A 17,672-nucleotide genomic window follows, 5' to 3' on the forward strand; every position below is an offset into this window, starting at 1 on the left:
CACAAGCCAGACGTCAACAACTTCTTCTAGGGTTGTGACGCCAACGCCCATCACTCTGCTGGATGGGGCAGCACAAACACTAACCCCAGAGGTGAGGCACTTTTACAATTTCTTCTAAGTAGGGACCTATTTATATGTAAATAAAGGTAACCGCCCTACGTTCGCAACACGAATTAGACAAGAAGTTTATTGACATAACAATCTGCACACAAGGTATACTTGGAATGGTTGATAAGTGGCACGTAAGCGAAGAGGCCTCATTATCGGATCACAGGTATATCCGCTTTAACCTGCAAGATGAGGCTGCAGAGGTCCTCTATCGCAATCCCAGGAGGACTGACTGGTTGGGATATAAGTCTGACCTTCAGTCACAGTTGGGATCGGTAGGCGGAAGGGTGCGATGCTTCACAGACATAGATCAGATAGCTTTCTGACCTGCAGAATGCTATAATCAATAGCTTCCACGACAATTGCCCATTGCGACGGGGGAAGAGTCGAACCAATACTAAGTGGTGGACTGCGGACCTCGCTCGCAAAAGGGCTAATGTCAGGAAAGCTGTACAATCAATGCAAAAGGAGCCGTATCTGGGAGTCCTATCATAGAGCTCTTACAGAATACAGCCTAGCGATTAAAAAAGCAAAACAAAGTTCCTGGAGGCAGTTTACACAGAAGGTAAATGAGTTAAGCGCGGCAGCTAGACTGCAACGCTTACTAGCCTCAAGTCCAACCGGGTCACTTGGGATCTTTAAGGTCCCAGGGAGGTCAACACACTTCCGGTCTAGTGATAGCCTCAAACTTCTCCTTGAGACTCACTTCCCTGACTGTATCTTTGAGAATGACGACACTGGAACGTCTGGTAACCGCGAGGCAGGCTCACGGCCAAGAGCTTGTCGTGGTAGCTGGGCCATTGCCAGAGGAGGATTGTCACTCTCTCTAAAGCCAAATGGGCAATTTCTAAATTTGCCCCTTTTCAAATCTGCAGGAGGGGATGGAATCTTTCCGGCCCTGCTTCAACAAGGGCCCGGAGAATCTCCTTACCCTTCTATGTGAACTATTCAGGGCGAGCCTAGCCTATGGGTACATACCACAAGTCTGGCGTCTCAACAGGGTGGTCTTCATCCCTAAAAAAGGGAGAGCGGACTACTCTGTCCCTAAATCTTTTCGTCCCATCAGTTTATCTTCGTTTCTACTGAAAACATTAGAAAGACTGGTGGAGAGGCACCTGAGAAAGGGAGTTCTCTCAGACACTCCCTTCATCGCAACCAACATGCATACCAGCAAGGCAAATCCTGTGAATCAGCACTGCACCAACTAGTCAGTAGGAATTGAGGATAGCCTGTCCGCCAAGGAATTGGCATTGTGCACCTTCATAGACATTGAAGGAGCTTATTCGACAATGCCAAATTCACTGCAATGGTAAGTGGAGCACAGCGACGTGGCCTCGAGCCAGCTCTGTGCCGGTGGCTTAGGGCCATGCTGTGCTCCAGACGGATCAGGGCCGATCTTAATGAAGTATCGCTTGTGATCGCACCCACAAGGGGATGTCCTCAAGGAGGCATCCTGTCACCTCTACTGTGGAACCTAGTAGTAGATGGTCTACTTGAGGACCTTACTAACAACGGAATCTATGTCCAAGGATATGCAGACGACATAGTCCTTATGGTACAGGGAAAATATACAAATGTTGTTGTTTGATATCATGAATACCAACCTTCAACATGTACACAACTGGTGTCAGGGAGAGGGACTGAAAAGTAAATCCCTCTAAGACAGTAGTTGTACCATTCACTAGGAAAAAGAACCTAGAGTCTCTTTCTAGGCTGAAACTCGCATCCTCACACAGCTGGAGTGGTCAAAGACAGTCAAATATTTAGGACTGACTCTAGATCATAAGCTTACGTGGAATGATCATCTTAATAATATCCTGCACAAAGCAAAGTGGGCGCTCATGACGTCCCAGGAGACTTGCAGGATTCTCATGGGGCGTAAAACCCCACATAAGCACTATGGCTTTACAAAAGCAGTTGTAAAGGCCTCAAATCACTTATGGTTCATTAGTCTGGTGGACAAAGGTGAATCAGGTAACTGCCAAAGCCAAGCTTGAAAGCTTACAAAGGCTTGGCACAATCTTTGTAAACCGGAGCATTCAGAGCAGTCCTCAGCGACCCTCGAGGTGGCTTTAGGACTTCTAACCTCTTGATGTCCATATAAAAAGCTGAAGCGCGTAAGTCAGCTTATCGGCTGATGGTTGCTGGCTTGTGGAGGAAATGGCGCGTCTAACGCGAGCCATGGCGCCATCACTGAAGCTGTAAACCCAAGCGCTATTCTCGAAATGGTCTCCGACACAATGAGAACGGAGTTCGTATTCAATAAGCCATTCTCTGTTGACTTCTACTCCAGAGATGAGTGGAAATCGCAAGATAACATCCCAACAATAAGAAAGAGCTTTGTCTGGTACACGGATGGCTCGCTTATTAAGGTAGAACTGGATATGGAGTGTTTAGTCAATCCCCTAGAACTGCCCTTAGCGGCAGTTTGGGTCGGAACTGCTCCATATTTCAAGCCGAAATCTATGGTATCCTAGCCTGTGCCAACCTAGGCCTCACCAGAAGGTACCAGGGAATGAACATCTGTATAATGTCAGACAGTCAGGCAGCTCTTAAAGCTCTTGACTCCAACAGCATTTCATCCAGGCTTGTGTGGGAGTGCTTTAAACACTCCTCTGCAAGCTTGGATCACGCAACTGTGTGCGTCTTGGTTGGGTACCGGGCCACACAGGCATAGGTGGCAACGAATTGCGCCGACAGGCTTGCCAAAAGCGGAGCAAGCATGCCATACACCGGTCCAGAACCGAGTTGTGGTATAAGCAAGTCAGCCGCTTACCAAAGTATAAACAAATGGTCCAGAAGACACACCGCGTGCGGTGGCAGAGTCACCAAGGACAAGCACTCGGCAAAAGACTGCTTGCCGATTCTAGCTCCGGATTCACCAGATGGCTGATGGGGCTGGGCAGGATCGGGTTAAGCAAGTGATTGCCTTGATCACTGGACACGGCCACTTCAGGAAACACCTAAACACTCTAGGTTTACGAAATGAGGCCTCGGAGTGTAGACTCTGCAATAAGTCTGAAGAGACTGCAAAACACATAATACTGGACTGTGAGAGACTGGGAGCAAGGAGAAGGGCTCTTTTCGGTGACAAACAACCAGCGACGAACCAGATGCTAGTATCGGGGGAAAAAGCTTCTTAGCCTAATTAAGGGCACGAAGATAGGCTTACCCCTCTAACATCAAAGGGGCACACAATAAGCTCAGGTTGACGTGTGAGGATCTATGAATCCACCCCCAATATCCCAAAGGAAAAAAAATGTATTTACGATAAATACTTATAGGAACTGAATCATTGATGTTAATGAGTTATTTGGTTTCTTCTCTACATTCTCCACCATCTCATAAAAGAACTGATTCTTCAAGTCGGTAAAACTGCCAGCCACTACCCGAGAACTACAAAAGTTCGTTCAAGAGCTTCCACCACAGCAAGCCTTGTTGGTGCGCTTAAATACAACGTTTCAACTAAATGTCTGTGAAGTGTGATGTACCACGTGTAACATCTACCACCTTTGTAATAGAGCCTACTATTAAATTACCCTCGATAAGCCATTTTGGCAGAGATACCGGAACGGACGGTATATTGAAGACATGGGTTGATTAGCTTGTCCATTAACATTTCAAGGTCTTTTGATAGTTACCTTCACAGATTTTATGGCAAATATATATTAACCCCCTATAATATGATATAAATGCTTACATATTATTATATTACCTATGAAATCCATTCTATTTAGATACATGATATTATTCACTTTTCACAAAGGCAGTCCATTTTTCTCTACGTTAAGAAGCACAGTTGTTAAAGTACGTTAAATAAGGAAGGAAATTGTTGTGAACGTTTGTGCAATAAGGAGGGTTGTACTTTAAATGGGGTTTATAAATACTACAGTTTTTATATTGGTATGGAAGTAACTATTCTATAATGTATGAAAATACCGAAACCTTAATATGGAAATTTGGTGTACTGTCATAATTGCACATTTAATCATTTAAAATAGATTGGTATTACGTACCATAACGTAACAAACGCAATAAGATTATTGGATTGTTGGAAGGAAATTGAGTTACATTTGCCAAAATATTTGCCAAATCATGTTATATTGCAATATATCCGCGGTATGGCCTGCAATTTCTATCCAATAGTCTGAGTATCTGATTCAATGGCTCCCACGATTTCAGAAACACTTGAACTACTTTAGACCAATGTGGAGGAACAAAATTAGTCGTAGCTTTCTTATAATGTAATACGATAGGTTTCTCTTATGCTTTTCAAATAGAATTAGTCATGCATCAAGTACCTATCTTGTTATTATGTAGAATATTTGTAACTCTCACAATCTTTTAATTTACAAAGGTATTGGGCCTTGAATAACAATGGAGCTTCAGCTATGTGCACTAGTTATAAAATCACTTATCTGCTTGTTGTGATTGAGATGGCCATCAGTTAACATGACGCTCATATATTGACATAAATGAGATTGCTAGTAGCTACCCAATTCCCGTGTCTGATATCGCTTATATCAACACAAGTTAATACAATTCTTTGATTGTGTAATATATACTATAATTTTAGAAACTATCCTTCGATAGGAATAGAAATGCAACTATACGGTTCGTTGATTGCTATTTTAACATATTCTACACACACAAAAATAATGAAGAAGTAGACAAAAGATGTAACAAAACATCTCTTTTAGAAAAGTATATTGAGGAAAAATAGGTCTGATTTAGATAGTTCGTTTCCGCGAAAGTTCAGAAAGTTCTAAAAAAAATATGTTATACTAAACTTTTTCTTTGATTGAAAACATTTGCGTATGACCATTAACAGTAACGAATGATACCCTATTAAAATGTTCGTTTCTAGTCATACTAGCTTTTGAGTCATTCAATATCATTGTAGATTTCATGACCGGACTCTATACACAAGGAAAGTTTAATTTTAGGTGTATGACAGCATATTCGTGCATGTACATGAAATTATACATATTTTAAACTATTTTATTTTAAAGTCTTATTGAATTTTGATTAAATGCTATGGTATTCTATTAGTTGTAAACTCTTCTTGAATGAATTTATTGGACTTATAATTAATATCTTACAATAAAGTTTAAATATTTAGCCAGTGTGTAATGTCTTCTATTTTATTCGTACATTAAATGCTCTCTAATAAAGTTATTATTGAATGCTTAAGTTATTACTTAAGCATTGAGTTATTACTTAATGCAAAGTTTTTAATTGTTTATTTAAGTATATTTTACATCTGATACAAGTACATTTACGAAACAAAACCCCAGGAAAATGAATAAGCGTGATATACATTAAACATTTAAATTATATAAATACTTATTAATTTGATTACTATTAGTGCAGTCATTGAAGCTAATAATACGGTCTTACCTCCGAATTTTTTTTTACTGTGAACCGATTTGCATGAAATTTTGGAATTAGGCTCATCTTACCCTTAACTTCAAAAGTGAAAATGATCCGGGTAGTTTATTATTTTTAAGGGTGTAAACAACCCCTTAATGGAAAAATTGACATTGAGCCATTTTATCGCTAGAAAACATGTCTAATAGTAAGTGGTGAAATTGTAAAGTGTTTTCTAAAACATTTACCTCATATTAAAATCATTTTCAACCCCTTGAAAATCTTACAATCCTTGCAAGCAACCCCTAAATTGAAAAAATCACAAAAAATACTTTGGTATCACATAAAAAGATGTAAGTATAGAGTAAGTAATATTTTATATTCTCTATAATAATTATCAAATTGTTAACCCCCTTACAACCCTTGAAAACTACCCCTTGATAAAAAATTAAAAAACCTTTTTATAAAAATGAAAAAGATTTAAATATTATTCCACACTCTCGAAAATAATTATCATATTCCTAAGCTTTTTTACCCTCAAAACTACCCCTAAATTAAAACAGTAAATATATATGATTACATATGTAAAAATAATTTAATTTAGAGTAAAAAATTGCCATTTATTGAATAAAATATTAACAATTATATAAAATTTCACTCAAATATATAATATACATATTGAGAACGTTGGTATGTATTCATGCCTACGTTTCCAAAATATATGAGCCATATTATGTATATTTATACACATTACAATAGTTTTGGGTCTCTATTATACTGCGTACTTTTCACATTGCTCCAAATATTTACACTCCGAAATTTTCAGTTACTAAGTAGAAAAAAATATGATAAGTTTTTTGGACCATAACTCCATTTTCATGCTATCACAATTTATAGAAAACCATTGTAAAGGGGAATTAAGAGAGCTACAACATACTTTATTGCAATATGTAGTAAAAAACCTTTTTCTAAAACGGTGAAGGGTTAAAGGGCTTAAGAGAGGCTGTGATTGCGCTGCCACGCGCTCTTTAAACAATCATATCCCCCGTCAATTTTCTGTTTGACCGAAAAAACAAAAAAAAACCAAATTGTTTGTCAGAAAAATACCTAAATTTTTCATCCTTACACTTTTATTACGTATCTATCGTAATTTTTTGATATATTATGAAAAAAGGTGGTTTTTTTTTAATTTGAAATTTTTTTTAATCGTGACTTTTTTTGAAAAATATTTGTCCTGAAGCAGCCAAACTGATGCAATCTATCAAACTCTTCATAATAAAGTTAATTCTATGCGGAATACGATTAATTTTAATTATGGTAGAAATGGCACTTATGAAACCCATTGATTTAAAAGAAAAAACATTAGATTCTCCTCTTATTTGAAATACAGCTCACTTATTTTACGTGCAAAAGACTTTTAATAGTGCTCATTGTAAAGCTTATTTCAAGCACTACAAAACACTTTTTTATTAGAATGCCTAAAATGCATCTCCTTGCCGCTAGATGGCATTGACCACATCGATTAAATTTTAGACAAAATAAAAAACTGCTTTGATCTTTAATATCTTGCTTAATATTACACTTAGAATACTTTATAAAAAAACCAAATTATTTATTTAGTTACCTGATATAATTTTGATGTTTATAAAATTTTCGATAAAACGTATATTTTTAAAGATACTTGCAACAATCCGATGAAAAAACGTGAAAAAATTGCGAATTTTTCATTTGCCAATAACTTGAAAAGTATTGGATTTTTCAAAAAACTGTATAGATAATTTTTTGCTTAAAATTAAGCCTTCTATCGGTATCCGAGGTTTATTTTGAAAAAGAAAAAAAATTCACCCTCAAGAAGGGGTGGCAACCACCCCCAGGGTGGTTGCGGAGTTCAAGTAATTTTCACTTTTGAAGTTAAGGTTAAGATGAACCTAATTCCAAAATTGTATGCAATTCGGTTCACAGTAAAAAAAATTCGGAGCAATAATGCTTCAATGACTGCACTATATAAAATTTTGGTAAAGTTAAGACGTGCATCATTCACTTGAATAAAATGGTTACATTAATACGTTATATAAGCTATTAATACTCTAGAATCTATTAATACATTATATTTATACGTTGAAAATTATTTACACATCGTTGATGAATAATTTTATAGAATATAAATCACTTCAATTAATTTATTCAAAACTTGCATTATCACTATCATTATTTTTTCCCAACGATACATTGTTTCTCCGTGTTTTATACAGTCAATGTTCTTTGCTTTAAATTATAATTATGGTTTCCATGGCACCTCGATACCGTCCTTTGGTCAGTCTTCAGCTTCTGAAACAATAGTGTATTTCCTTATTTATATGATTAATTATAGTTAATTTAAAATTGAATATTGAATAACACTGAATATATATGTAATAAATTTATTTTTAAAATCATAAGTAAAAGTCAGTTGACATTTATTTTGTGCTCTAATCACGTGTTCACTACTTAATAACACGTGCTAAGAAACCAGGCTAATATAAAATAATCAAGTAACAAAATAGTATATAAATGTTTGTTCTGCGATTAATTAATTTGAGGTTTTTATTACAATTTTGTTCTTGTTTATACACTTTTTCTCCTGAAAACGACAAATTTGTAGAAAATATATAAGTTTGTTACCTTAAATTTCTTCTGTTTGTCTCGAATATATATATATATATATATATATATATATATATATATATATATATATATATATATATATATATATATATATATATATATATATATATATATACTCATTTATACCTTCTTCATTAACTAAAACTATTTACAAAAATACATTTTACTGACCGATTACTTTAAGGAAGACCTGCGTAACTTTCTTTCGATGAGAGCTTAAGACACATTTGTAGTAACCTTCGTCTGCGTGCTTGACAGAATCGATCTTCAGGCGGTGGTTGTTTGGGGCTTTGAAACTCAAAGTCAAGTGCTCAGTTCGGGACCTCCAATTTAGTATTTCTATGGATTCGATTTTGGATTCTGGATTTACGTACGCCCACACCACCTGTCAGAGGTATATGACATTATTAAGAACACTTGATTTTAGGAATCTGAAATATATAAAAGCAAGCATACATAAATTCCAAAGGCTGCTATTTAAATATGGAATAACATTAAGTTTATCTGTACAGTTGATTTCATTTTGGCCATGTTTAGGTGACAGCAATTTATTCACTATAAAGATATAAAACATATTTTTTCAAAATAATATAACTGTAAATATCGGCTGCAGTTTTTATCCTGAAAAATAAAAGGTTAGTTTGTTTCTAAATATTTTTTAAATATATTTTACACTTTAATAATCACTTTTTAAACTCAATATTTTGTAAATTATGTTTAAAAATATATCAATTGGTTCTAGAAGCAATATTTACTTGCAAATTATACCTATGAATTTTAATGAAGTTCTTGTAGCTGTAATATTATTTAAATCTTTAGCGTGCTATAACATAACTTACAGTGCCCTGTACGGGTATCTTGCAGTCAAAGAAGACCTCGGAGCCGATACGAGCTGTGACGTTGACAGGGTCATCCTCAACCTCGGGGGGAGGGGTCATTGTTGTAGGGGGCGTCGTCATTGACCAGTGTGTAGTGGTCTCCGTCATCGTGTCTGAGTGGAACGAGTTAATGTCGGTATCTACGGAAAGCCATGGAATAATTAGCTTCATCGCGTTAGTATTTTACAATTTTAGTATAAATTAAAGAAGTAAAGAATGAAGAATTAATGCTTTATTAGTTTGTAAGTCAAATTTGTTATTAAAGTTTTACAGTGTTTAATGTGATTCTTCAATAATTAGTTCACTTCAAAATGTTCAATCGGGTAGTGACATTTCCTAAGTTATTTACTGGAAGAGGCCAGTATCAAAGTTCATCTCCAGAAGTAACGGCCTTCACCTTGTTTTTATTCGGTGCATATTTTAAGATTTCCCTCACGTGAAACACATGAAACCAATTGGAAATATATTTAAAAATAAGTAGGAAAAATACTTTACGTTTAATGGAGAAGTAGTTTAAATTATTTTTGTTTTTAAATTATTTTTTAAGATTTTGGTTTTAATTGATTAGTTTTAAATTGATTAGTAGTTAATTGAATTTTAGTTGTTTTGTATTAACTATTTTAAAAAGTATTATTAACAATTTTAGTTATAAATTGTAAATAATTTAAATACTATTTTCATGCAAAGTTTTTTAAATAATAATATATGTACATTGTCAGTAATGATAGCTTTTAGTTAATTAAGAAGAAATATAATTTTCATTCAAAGAATTACACAAGTTATTATTAAAATTGATATTTTATTCGTATATTGAATTTTTGAATACATTGTTTAGAATATCTTACATCAAACTGGAATATTTTAAATAATTAATTATTAATTTAATAATTAATTGTTAATTTAATAATTAATTGTTAATTTAATAATTAATTGGAATTAACTCATTCTAGATATCTTTTCTAAAAGAGAAGTTTAAGAGTGTTTACTTTGCTTTTAATTTATAAGAATATAATTTCATTTTATCCTTTCCTAAGGAAACTGTACAAATTTCATGGCTATTTAATAACAAAATTATTTAGTATAGGTAATTTGAACGACTAGTCGACATATACAAAGTATTTAAATACAACGGTGTTTTTGAAACGTTTTTAAATTTATAATAGACTTAATTATTAGTTGATGGTTTAGTTAAAATTTGAAAATTTTAATTTTTCCCTTTTACATTACACCTGCAAAGAGGGAATTGTTGTTCTAGAGATATTTTAAAAAAATCTTGCAGATACAGCTGCTTTAGAATAAAAATAATTTAATCAAAGCCTTGGTAAATTTCTATATAAGTGGTTAGTATCAATATACCTTTGTAATATGTCGTGCGCAGTAAAGCAACTTATGCATAGTTGCAGTTAGTCATAAAGCACGCAGTGTACATCTGTTACTTTAGTACAAATTAGTTTCAATTAATAATCCCAATAAGGAACCTAAATTTACTGAAGAGCAAAGTCTAATTAAAAATCTAATCGCATTTTACAATATTAGTGTAAAAGAATATTTTTTCTGCTCTTTTATTATATTTTAGAGAAACTACTATCAACTTGATGTTTTATGTTAATGTGGATAGTACAAATTCTACGATAAATCTTTCAACTGTGTTACATAATTGAATGCCGTTATGTTTGAATACATATGCTATTAAATGATTATTATGAAGAGAGAGGGAGTTAGAGGGAAAGAGGGATAGAGAGAGAGAGAGAGCGAGAGACAGAGGAGAGAGAGAGGGAGGGAGAGGGGGGAAGGGAGAGATATAAGAGTAAGAGTTTACCGACCAGCACCCACCAACATGAGCATGAGGAGACTTAATGCAACTGCCATTTTGATTGGTGTTATCAGCTTTGTCTGGAAGCATCCATCGTATTTCCTGAAACAAGCAGGAAATGTGTTTCTAGTAATGTACATTTATTTTATTTCGTTATGTCTTTTTTTATTATAACGGATACACCTGTAACTAGTCTAAATGTGCAAATTTTAGACGTCATATTAACGTTGTTAGTATTATTATTGGAGAAGAAGTTAAAATATTCACGTATTGAATACACCGAGTCCATTTCTTTCATTTAAATAAGTAGTGTAGAATTAACTAAGTGTTATATAATATCATGAACATCTAAAACAGTACGAGTTGATTTAATCGTAGTTATTTTTTTTATAGAATAAATACTTATCGTTACAAAAACTAAAAACAAATATGTAGTTAATTTAATTCTTCGATATTTCTAAATATTCAGCCTTGCTACACGTTACATTACGTTTCATGCAGACAATATTTTTGCACAATAATAAATTAAAGTCATATTATTCTCAAGAATAGTTTTTACTCTTACAGGGATGGTTGATTTTTATATTAATTATGTGATTAATTTATTATTGAAGTTTATATGCGTGAATGCATATTCTCTTTAATTTTGAACAATATAACACCACATTATCTAAGTTTGTGTAATTGTAACTAGTAATTTAGGATATCCAATAGCAATGCAATTGTTTTATTAATCTCTAACTAAAACTATAATTTGAATAGGAGTAGTTTCAATGGAAAGCAATATGTAATTTAAGATTTGTTATTTATTATACTTACTCACACATGTCAATGTCATTGATAAGTCGCTGATATACTGTATTTATTGATAATATTTGTTTTACTTTTTTGATTCCTCACTTTTTTTTCTTTCATTTTTGTTGTAAATATTTTAAAGTTTATACTATTTACCTCAAGAAGTGTACTTAGATACACAAAAATCCAAAAATGTTTTTAACCATTTTTTATACAATGGCTTGTCCTTAGTTAAGAAGAGAACCTGTTTCTGTGGCTATATATATATATATATATATATATATATATATATATATATAAGACTTTTTGTAAACATTGATACCATATTTAATTAAAAACCGTCTTCAGTGCATAAAGTGTATAATATACATAAGTTGATGAGCAGTTTCGCTCCTTCTCAAATTAAACCTATTTATGTTTTTGTCATGCAATGGAACATTATTGTGCCTTTTAATTTATTACAGTTTTCAATTTTGTCCTGATTATGTTCCCTGGAATGTACAGTGAGGGGCTTGTCATCTCCATGAACAATACTGTAACGGTGACCTGCCATTCTGATACGAAAAGGGTTAGAGGTTTGGCCAATATATTATTTATTAAAAAAATTAAAATTTAGCTGATATATTATATTACTTGAATTACAATCAATAGTTCCTTTAATTGGATACGTTTTATCGGTTATGTTACTGCTACAATTTTGACTAAAGGACATAATTTTGCACGTACTACAACGTGGTTTTTGACAGGGTTTACAACCGTTCAAAATTTTATCTCGATCTTTGTGTTTAAGATTGCTTTGAACTACCATATTTTTAAGATTTAACGGTCTTCTAAAGATGGCTCTAGGTGGTTTTTAAAATATATCTTTAGTTTCCGATGATGACTGTGGAATATTCAAAGCAGTTTTAACTATAGGGTTTATTTTGTTAAGTCCGGGGTAGAATTTGGTAGTAAATTTAGGTTCATCTAGAGGAAAAGATTTGTTGTAATTAATATATATATATATATATATATATATATATATATATATATATATATATATATAAAGTAGGCTATAGTTACTATCTCAGTCAAATTATTCTGCTTACATGTACGTTAAAATACCTCAAAAACAATAATTCATATTAAGCTAACATGAAAAAAAACTTACCGCATTTCCACGTTTTGAGATGTAATATCACGTTGAGGTAGGCGCGGTGTTGTGTACAAGATGTTACACACAGTACGTCAGGAACTGCAACAATGGCCATAAACAACCGCGTTATATATGTGGCTCTAGTCGGTAATGACCTCTGGATAATCTTTATCACTTGACCTCACATTTGATCAGTGGCGTGAAATTGTAGACTCTTTTTTACCATTATTGAAAACAATTATGTCATCATTTCATAATTTTCTCTTTAGGCTAGGCTTATTAAGAAGTTACATAACAGTTATGTGTTCTTTGAAAGGTTTATTGACCCTAGTGCAATGAAATTCTCGTCTTTTTGGAAATACAAAACTATTACTCCATAGGCCATTAGAAGTAGAATTATTTTTAGAATCTATTGAAATATTACCAGCATCTCTGTAATTTCACTAATGGCACGTATTAAACCAATGCAATAATTTTACGATTGGTCCTTAAAAGCGGGTTGTACGGAATAAATAAGTGTTTATAAGAATGAATTAAGATCTAGTCCTAAATACACGGGGTGTTCTAAAATATTTTGATGGCTTTATATATTTTAACATGATATAAATAAATTTACTTAGCACAATGGACACTATACATTCATTAAACCTATATCATTTGCATTGGCTAATTTAATTTAAATGAACATTGAACCACAAAAAGTACTTGTTTCTTCAGAACTCAAACTCGAGCCCGATCCCATTTTAAACATTATTACACCTATCCTTACTGAAGCCTAGTTTGTGCTTGGATCTTTTCAGAGTAAGATGAAAAGTCAATAGAATGCGAGGTTGATGATACTGATAAAAGTTCCTACAGTAAAAATTCCTGCGCTCTCTCTATTTTATAACTAATGTTCGATATATTATACCAAGCGACCATCGTTTCTCCCAACAAATCAATACAATAATTAGCCTTATAAAAAGCCAATTATATGATTTAATGCTCAGTAGACTTTTGGCAGTGCCAAATATGCAATGGCCCTTACATTATCAGGTTGCCTCCAAAATTATTTTCTTCCAACAAAACAGAAACGTATACCTTTTTAAACAGTTATACAAAAGTTTATATTTTATAAACAAACGTATTTCCTAACCGTTATATGATTGCCTTTTAATATTAAAAGCACCTGTCAATCCAATATCAATACCGAACGTACGTGATATAATACGCATACAAATATATACGTTGTAAAAATTAAGCCGTTTCATAACCAAGTATTAAGTAGATATATGTTTACCGATAAAGTATCATTATGTACATTTTGGATATAAACCATCTTAAATATAATTTATCCCATTATATCGCAAAACTGTACGACCGAATGAAAGTGCAAATGTCTTGGTTTGACACAAACTTTATCATTGGTCTAATAATAAGGAAATTTGTGAAGTGGTATTTTCATTTCACTCTTAAAACTGGAAATAACACGTGTATTTCTGATTAAGCTTAATAGCGTTTCTTCATTAGGTTACAATAGGAGTAAACTTCCTGTTAAATTCAATCTAAATATAATGGATCGCAAACATCTGCATGACATTTAATATAACTAAATGCAACACACACAGTAAATCTAGTTTTCTTGACTACCATTATCCTGGTGAGGATCTTATCAGACAGAATAAGGAGTTTTACCGATACAGTAAAAGTCCGATGTGTATTGATAACAAACATCGATATATCGGATTGAAGTGGTTGATCAATAGGTCTAGTGTACGGCGTAGGATGAGTGTTGGAGTGGCTGAAGTTATACAGTATACTGTTATCTAATGCTGCTGTTAGCCTAAACATGAGTTTGTACCATACCTTACCCACTCACTCTTAGTGGTCGAGGCTGGAGCAGAGTTGGTGATATGACTGACTCTTCTAAGGTGATATGACTGAGATGTAGAGTCCCCTATCCTTCGTTGTGGGATCTTGACAGAAGCCGGCCCCTACTACTAAATTTACCCATACTATCTTTCTTAGTGGTTGAGGCTGGAGCAGAGCTAGTCTTCTCTTCCAAGGTGTCATGACTGAGATGTAGAGTCCCCTATCCTTCGTTATGGGATCTTGACAGAAGCCGGCCCCTACTACTAACCTTACCCATCCTAGCACTCTTAGTGGTCGAGGCTGGAGCAGAGTTAGTCGTCTCTTCAAAGGTGACATGACTGAGATGTAGAGTCCCCTATCCTTCATTATGGGATCTTGACAGAAGGCGGCTCCTACTACTAACCTTACAACCGTAACAGGAACCTGCAAATTGAGGGGATCCCTGAGGTAGATGGCGAACAGATGAGATCCATTGTTCAGAAGGTTGCTGGTCTTGTGGGGGAGTCTGTTGAATTTGAAAAAGATATTCAAGCCATACATAGAATACCTGTAAAAAACCTAGAGGACCAAGGAATGTCATTGTGCAGTTCTCAAACCGGCAAAAGAGAGATGCAGTTCTGAAAAAAAAGCAAAATTGCATCAAAGAACAGAGGCATTAAGTCTTCTGATTTCGTTCAGGGAGTGCCCATGACCAACGTTTATATTAAGGAACACTTAACACCTTATAATAAACACCTGCTTTTCAATGCAAAAAACTCAAAGAAATCGGTTTTAAATATGTATGGGTTGTTGAGGGAAAAATATTTGTGAAGAAATCGGACGATGATAAGAAAACCAGAATATCAACAATGGGTGATTTGGCTAAATTGGGTTTGAATATTGAAGGATTGGTGACGGGGGTGCCTGATGTGTGATGTAGTTAATGCTAACAGACATTCAGACATCGTTGTAATTGTTTATTGGTCATGCCCCTCAGTAATGTATTTAATGACTTTAAAATATTTTGTTTGAATATTAGAAGTATAAGGAAACACTATAATGAACTCATAGTTGATTTAAACTCACTGAGCTATAGTTATAAAATTATTATCTTAACTGAAGTTTGGATCAAGAGCGGAGAGGAGGATAATTACAACATCGCAGGCTACAGCATGCTGTTCCAGCCGAGACCTGACAATCAAGCCGGTGGCGTTATCGTATACCTGGACTCTGCCCTCGTGTCCACTCACGAGCCCATCCTACTGCCCACTGCCGAGCTGATCCATGTCACACTCCTCCTCCCCCGTTTGAATAATAGTCTTGAGTTTTCACTCTGCAATTTATAGAAATTGTAGGTTATATCCTACAATCAATTTAAAAACGAATTTGTAAATATTTTAAAATTAAAAAATTATCCTACATTAATAGTGGAAGACATGAATATTTGCACAATAAAAAAATAAAGGGTCTGGCATTGAATATCTAAGTACACTTTTTTCTTATGGTTTTGAGAATTTAGTAAATACGCCAACTAGAATAGTTAACGAGTCAGCGTCCTGTCTGGATCATGCACTGGTAAGAAATACTAAGGGGTTTAAATTTATGTGTAGCGTGTTGGAATTGGATTTGACTGATCATTTTCCCTTGGATATTCAAATTTACGATCTCAGGGAGAATAAAAATGAAATTAAGTTTTATAAAATGCTGAATAACGGTTTTCTGAAGAGACAGTTATTTCAGGCCGACTGGAGTCTAGTTATGGACAGTATTGATGTAGATGAGGCTGTAAAAAGGTTTTATGATATTTATAATGCATGTCACCTTGCATCAGCACTTTGAAAAAAATTAACAGTAGTAATAGGAAAAGGAGCGAATGGGTTTCAGACTATCTTGTTGATTTAATAAGCTATAAGAATAACATATATAAGGCTTATGCCCGAGATAGGAATAACTTAGCTTTAAGAATTGAATATAGAAATATATCTAAGATTGTGTGCAGGCAAATTAAATATGCTAAAATAAATTATTATTCAAATTTAAATCAAGAATGCAAGGGTGACTCGAAAAAGTACTGGAATGTTGTTAGGAAGTTAATTAAGAGCAAAAAGAAGAGTTTAAATAAAATTACAGTTAACAATGTTACAGTGAGTGTGAATAAAAATGAATTGGTGGTTGCAAATGCTTTTAATGAATACTACAGTGGTATCGTATCCAATTTAAGGTATGAGGAGTTTGGAGAGGACTTGTTTTATGAGGACAACACTGAACATGAAGTTTTCTTACACGGTCTCGATATTAACCTAGCTGATGTTGTAATTACAATTGAAAACATGCAAAATAAGCATAGTTCTGGGTTTGATGGTATCACTGTTAGTGTTATTAAAGAAAATTTAGATGTGCTTGCACCGGTGCTTTTTTAAATTTTTAAAAAATCACTAAATGATGGGATAGTACCAAAAAGCTTCAAGTTAGCAACTGTCATCCCAGTTTACAAAGCTGGGGATACCAAAGATTTATCCTCATACAGGCCGATCTCGATGATAAGTACAGTAGCTAAGGTTTTTGAGCACATTGTAAAAGAAAAGTTATTGTATTATTTTACAACTAGATTGATTTTTTCTACTAGCCAGTTTGGCTTGTTGCCCGGGAGAAGTACAGACATGGCGTTGAATGATCACATTAGCACGATTGTTAGCAGCTTGGATGATTATAAATACACATTAGCTATCTATCTTGATTTTCAGAAAGCGTTTGATGTCCTTGATATAGACCTACTTGTCATTAAATTTAAAACATACGGAATAGGTGGCAGGGCTCTATCTTGGTTGGAATCGTTTTGTAGAGGAAGAAATCAAATTGTTAAAATCAACAATGTACATAGTGAGATGGTTGAGCTGAAGTATGGCACAGCACAGGGTGGTGTCCTTGGGCCAATGCTATTTTTTATCTACATTAATGATCTATTAAGCTTACAGTTAAATGCTAACATATTCGCGTATGCCGACGACACGGCACTAGTCTGTTCTGCCTATAACAGAGAAGCTCTCAAGCTTAGAGTTCGTAGCGACCTGGAGAGGAT

At 34.0% G+C, this 17,672-nt stretch overlaps 1 protein-coding gene across 2 annotated transcripts; it reads right to left on the reverse strand.

Moving 5' to 3' along the window:
- Positions 1 to 7,644: 7,644 nt before the first annotated feature.
- Positions 7,645 to 12,909, reverse strand: LOC124367157. Of its 2 annotated transcripts, none has more exons than XM_046823809.1 (5): positions 12,779 to 12,909; positions 10,854 to 10,935; positions 8,982 to 9,160; positions 8,314 to 8,527; positions 7,645 to 7,806 (listed from the first exon to the last, which is right to left on the reverse strand). In XM_046823809.1, the coding sequence occupies exons 2-5, from the start codon at positions 10,921 to 10,923 to the stop codon at positions 7,793 to 7,795; spliced, it is 477 nt and encodes a 158-aa protein (XP_046679765.1). In that variant the 5' UTR covers positions 10,924 to 10,935; positions 12,779 to 12,909; the 3' UTR covers positions 7,645 to 7,792. The 2 variants fall into 2 exon arrangements, with proteins under 2 accessions (XP_046679765.1, XP_046679764.1); XM_046823808.1 differs by having other exon boundaries at positions 10,844 to 10,935.
- Between the last annotated feature and the right edge of the window lie 4,763 nt (positions 12,910 to 17,672).

The sequence above is a fragment of the Homalodisca vitripennis genome, chromosome 8, assembly GCF_021130785.1.
Source record: "Homalodisca vitripennis isolate AUS2020 chromosome 8, UT_GWSS_2.1, whole genome shotgun sequence".
Lineage (NCBI taxonomy): Eukaryota > Metazoa > Arthropoda > Insecta > Hemiptera > Cicadellidae > Homalodisca > Homalodisca vitripennis.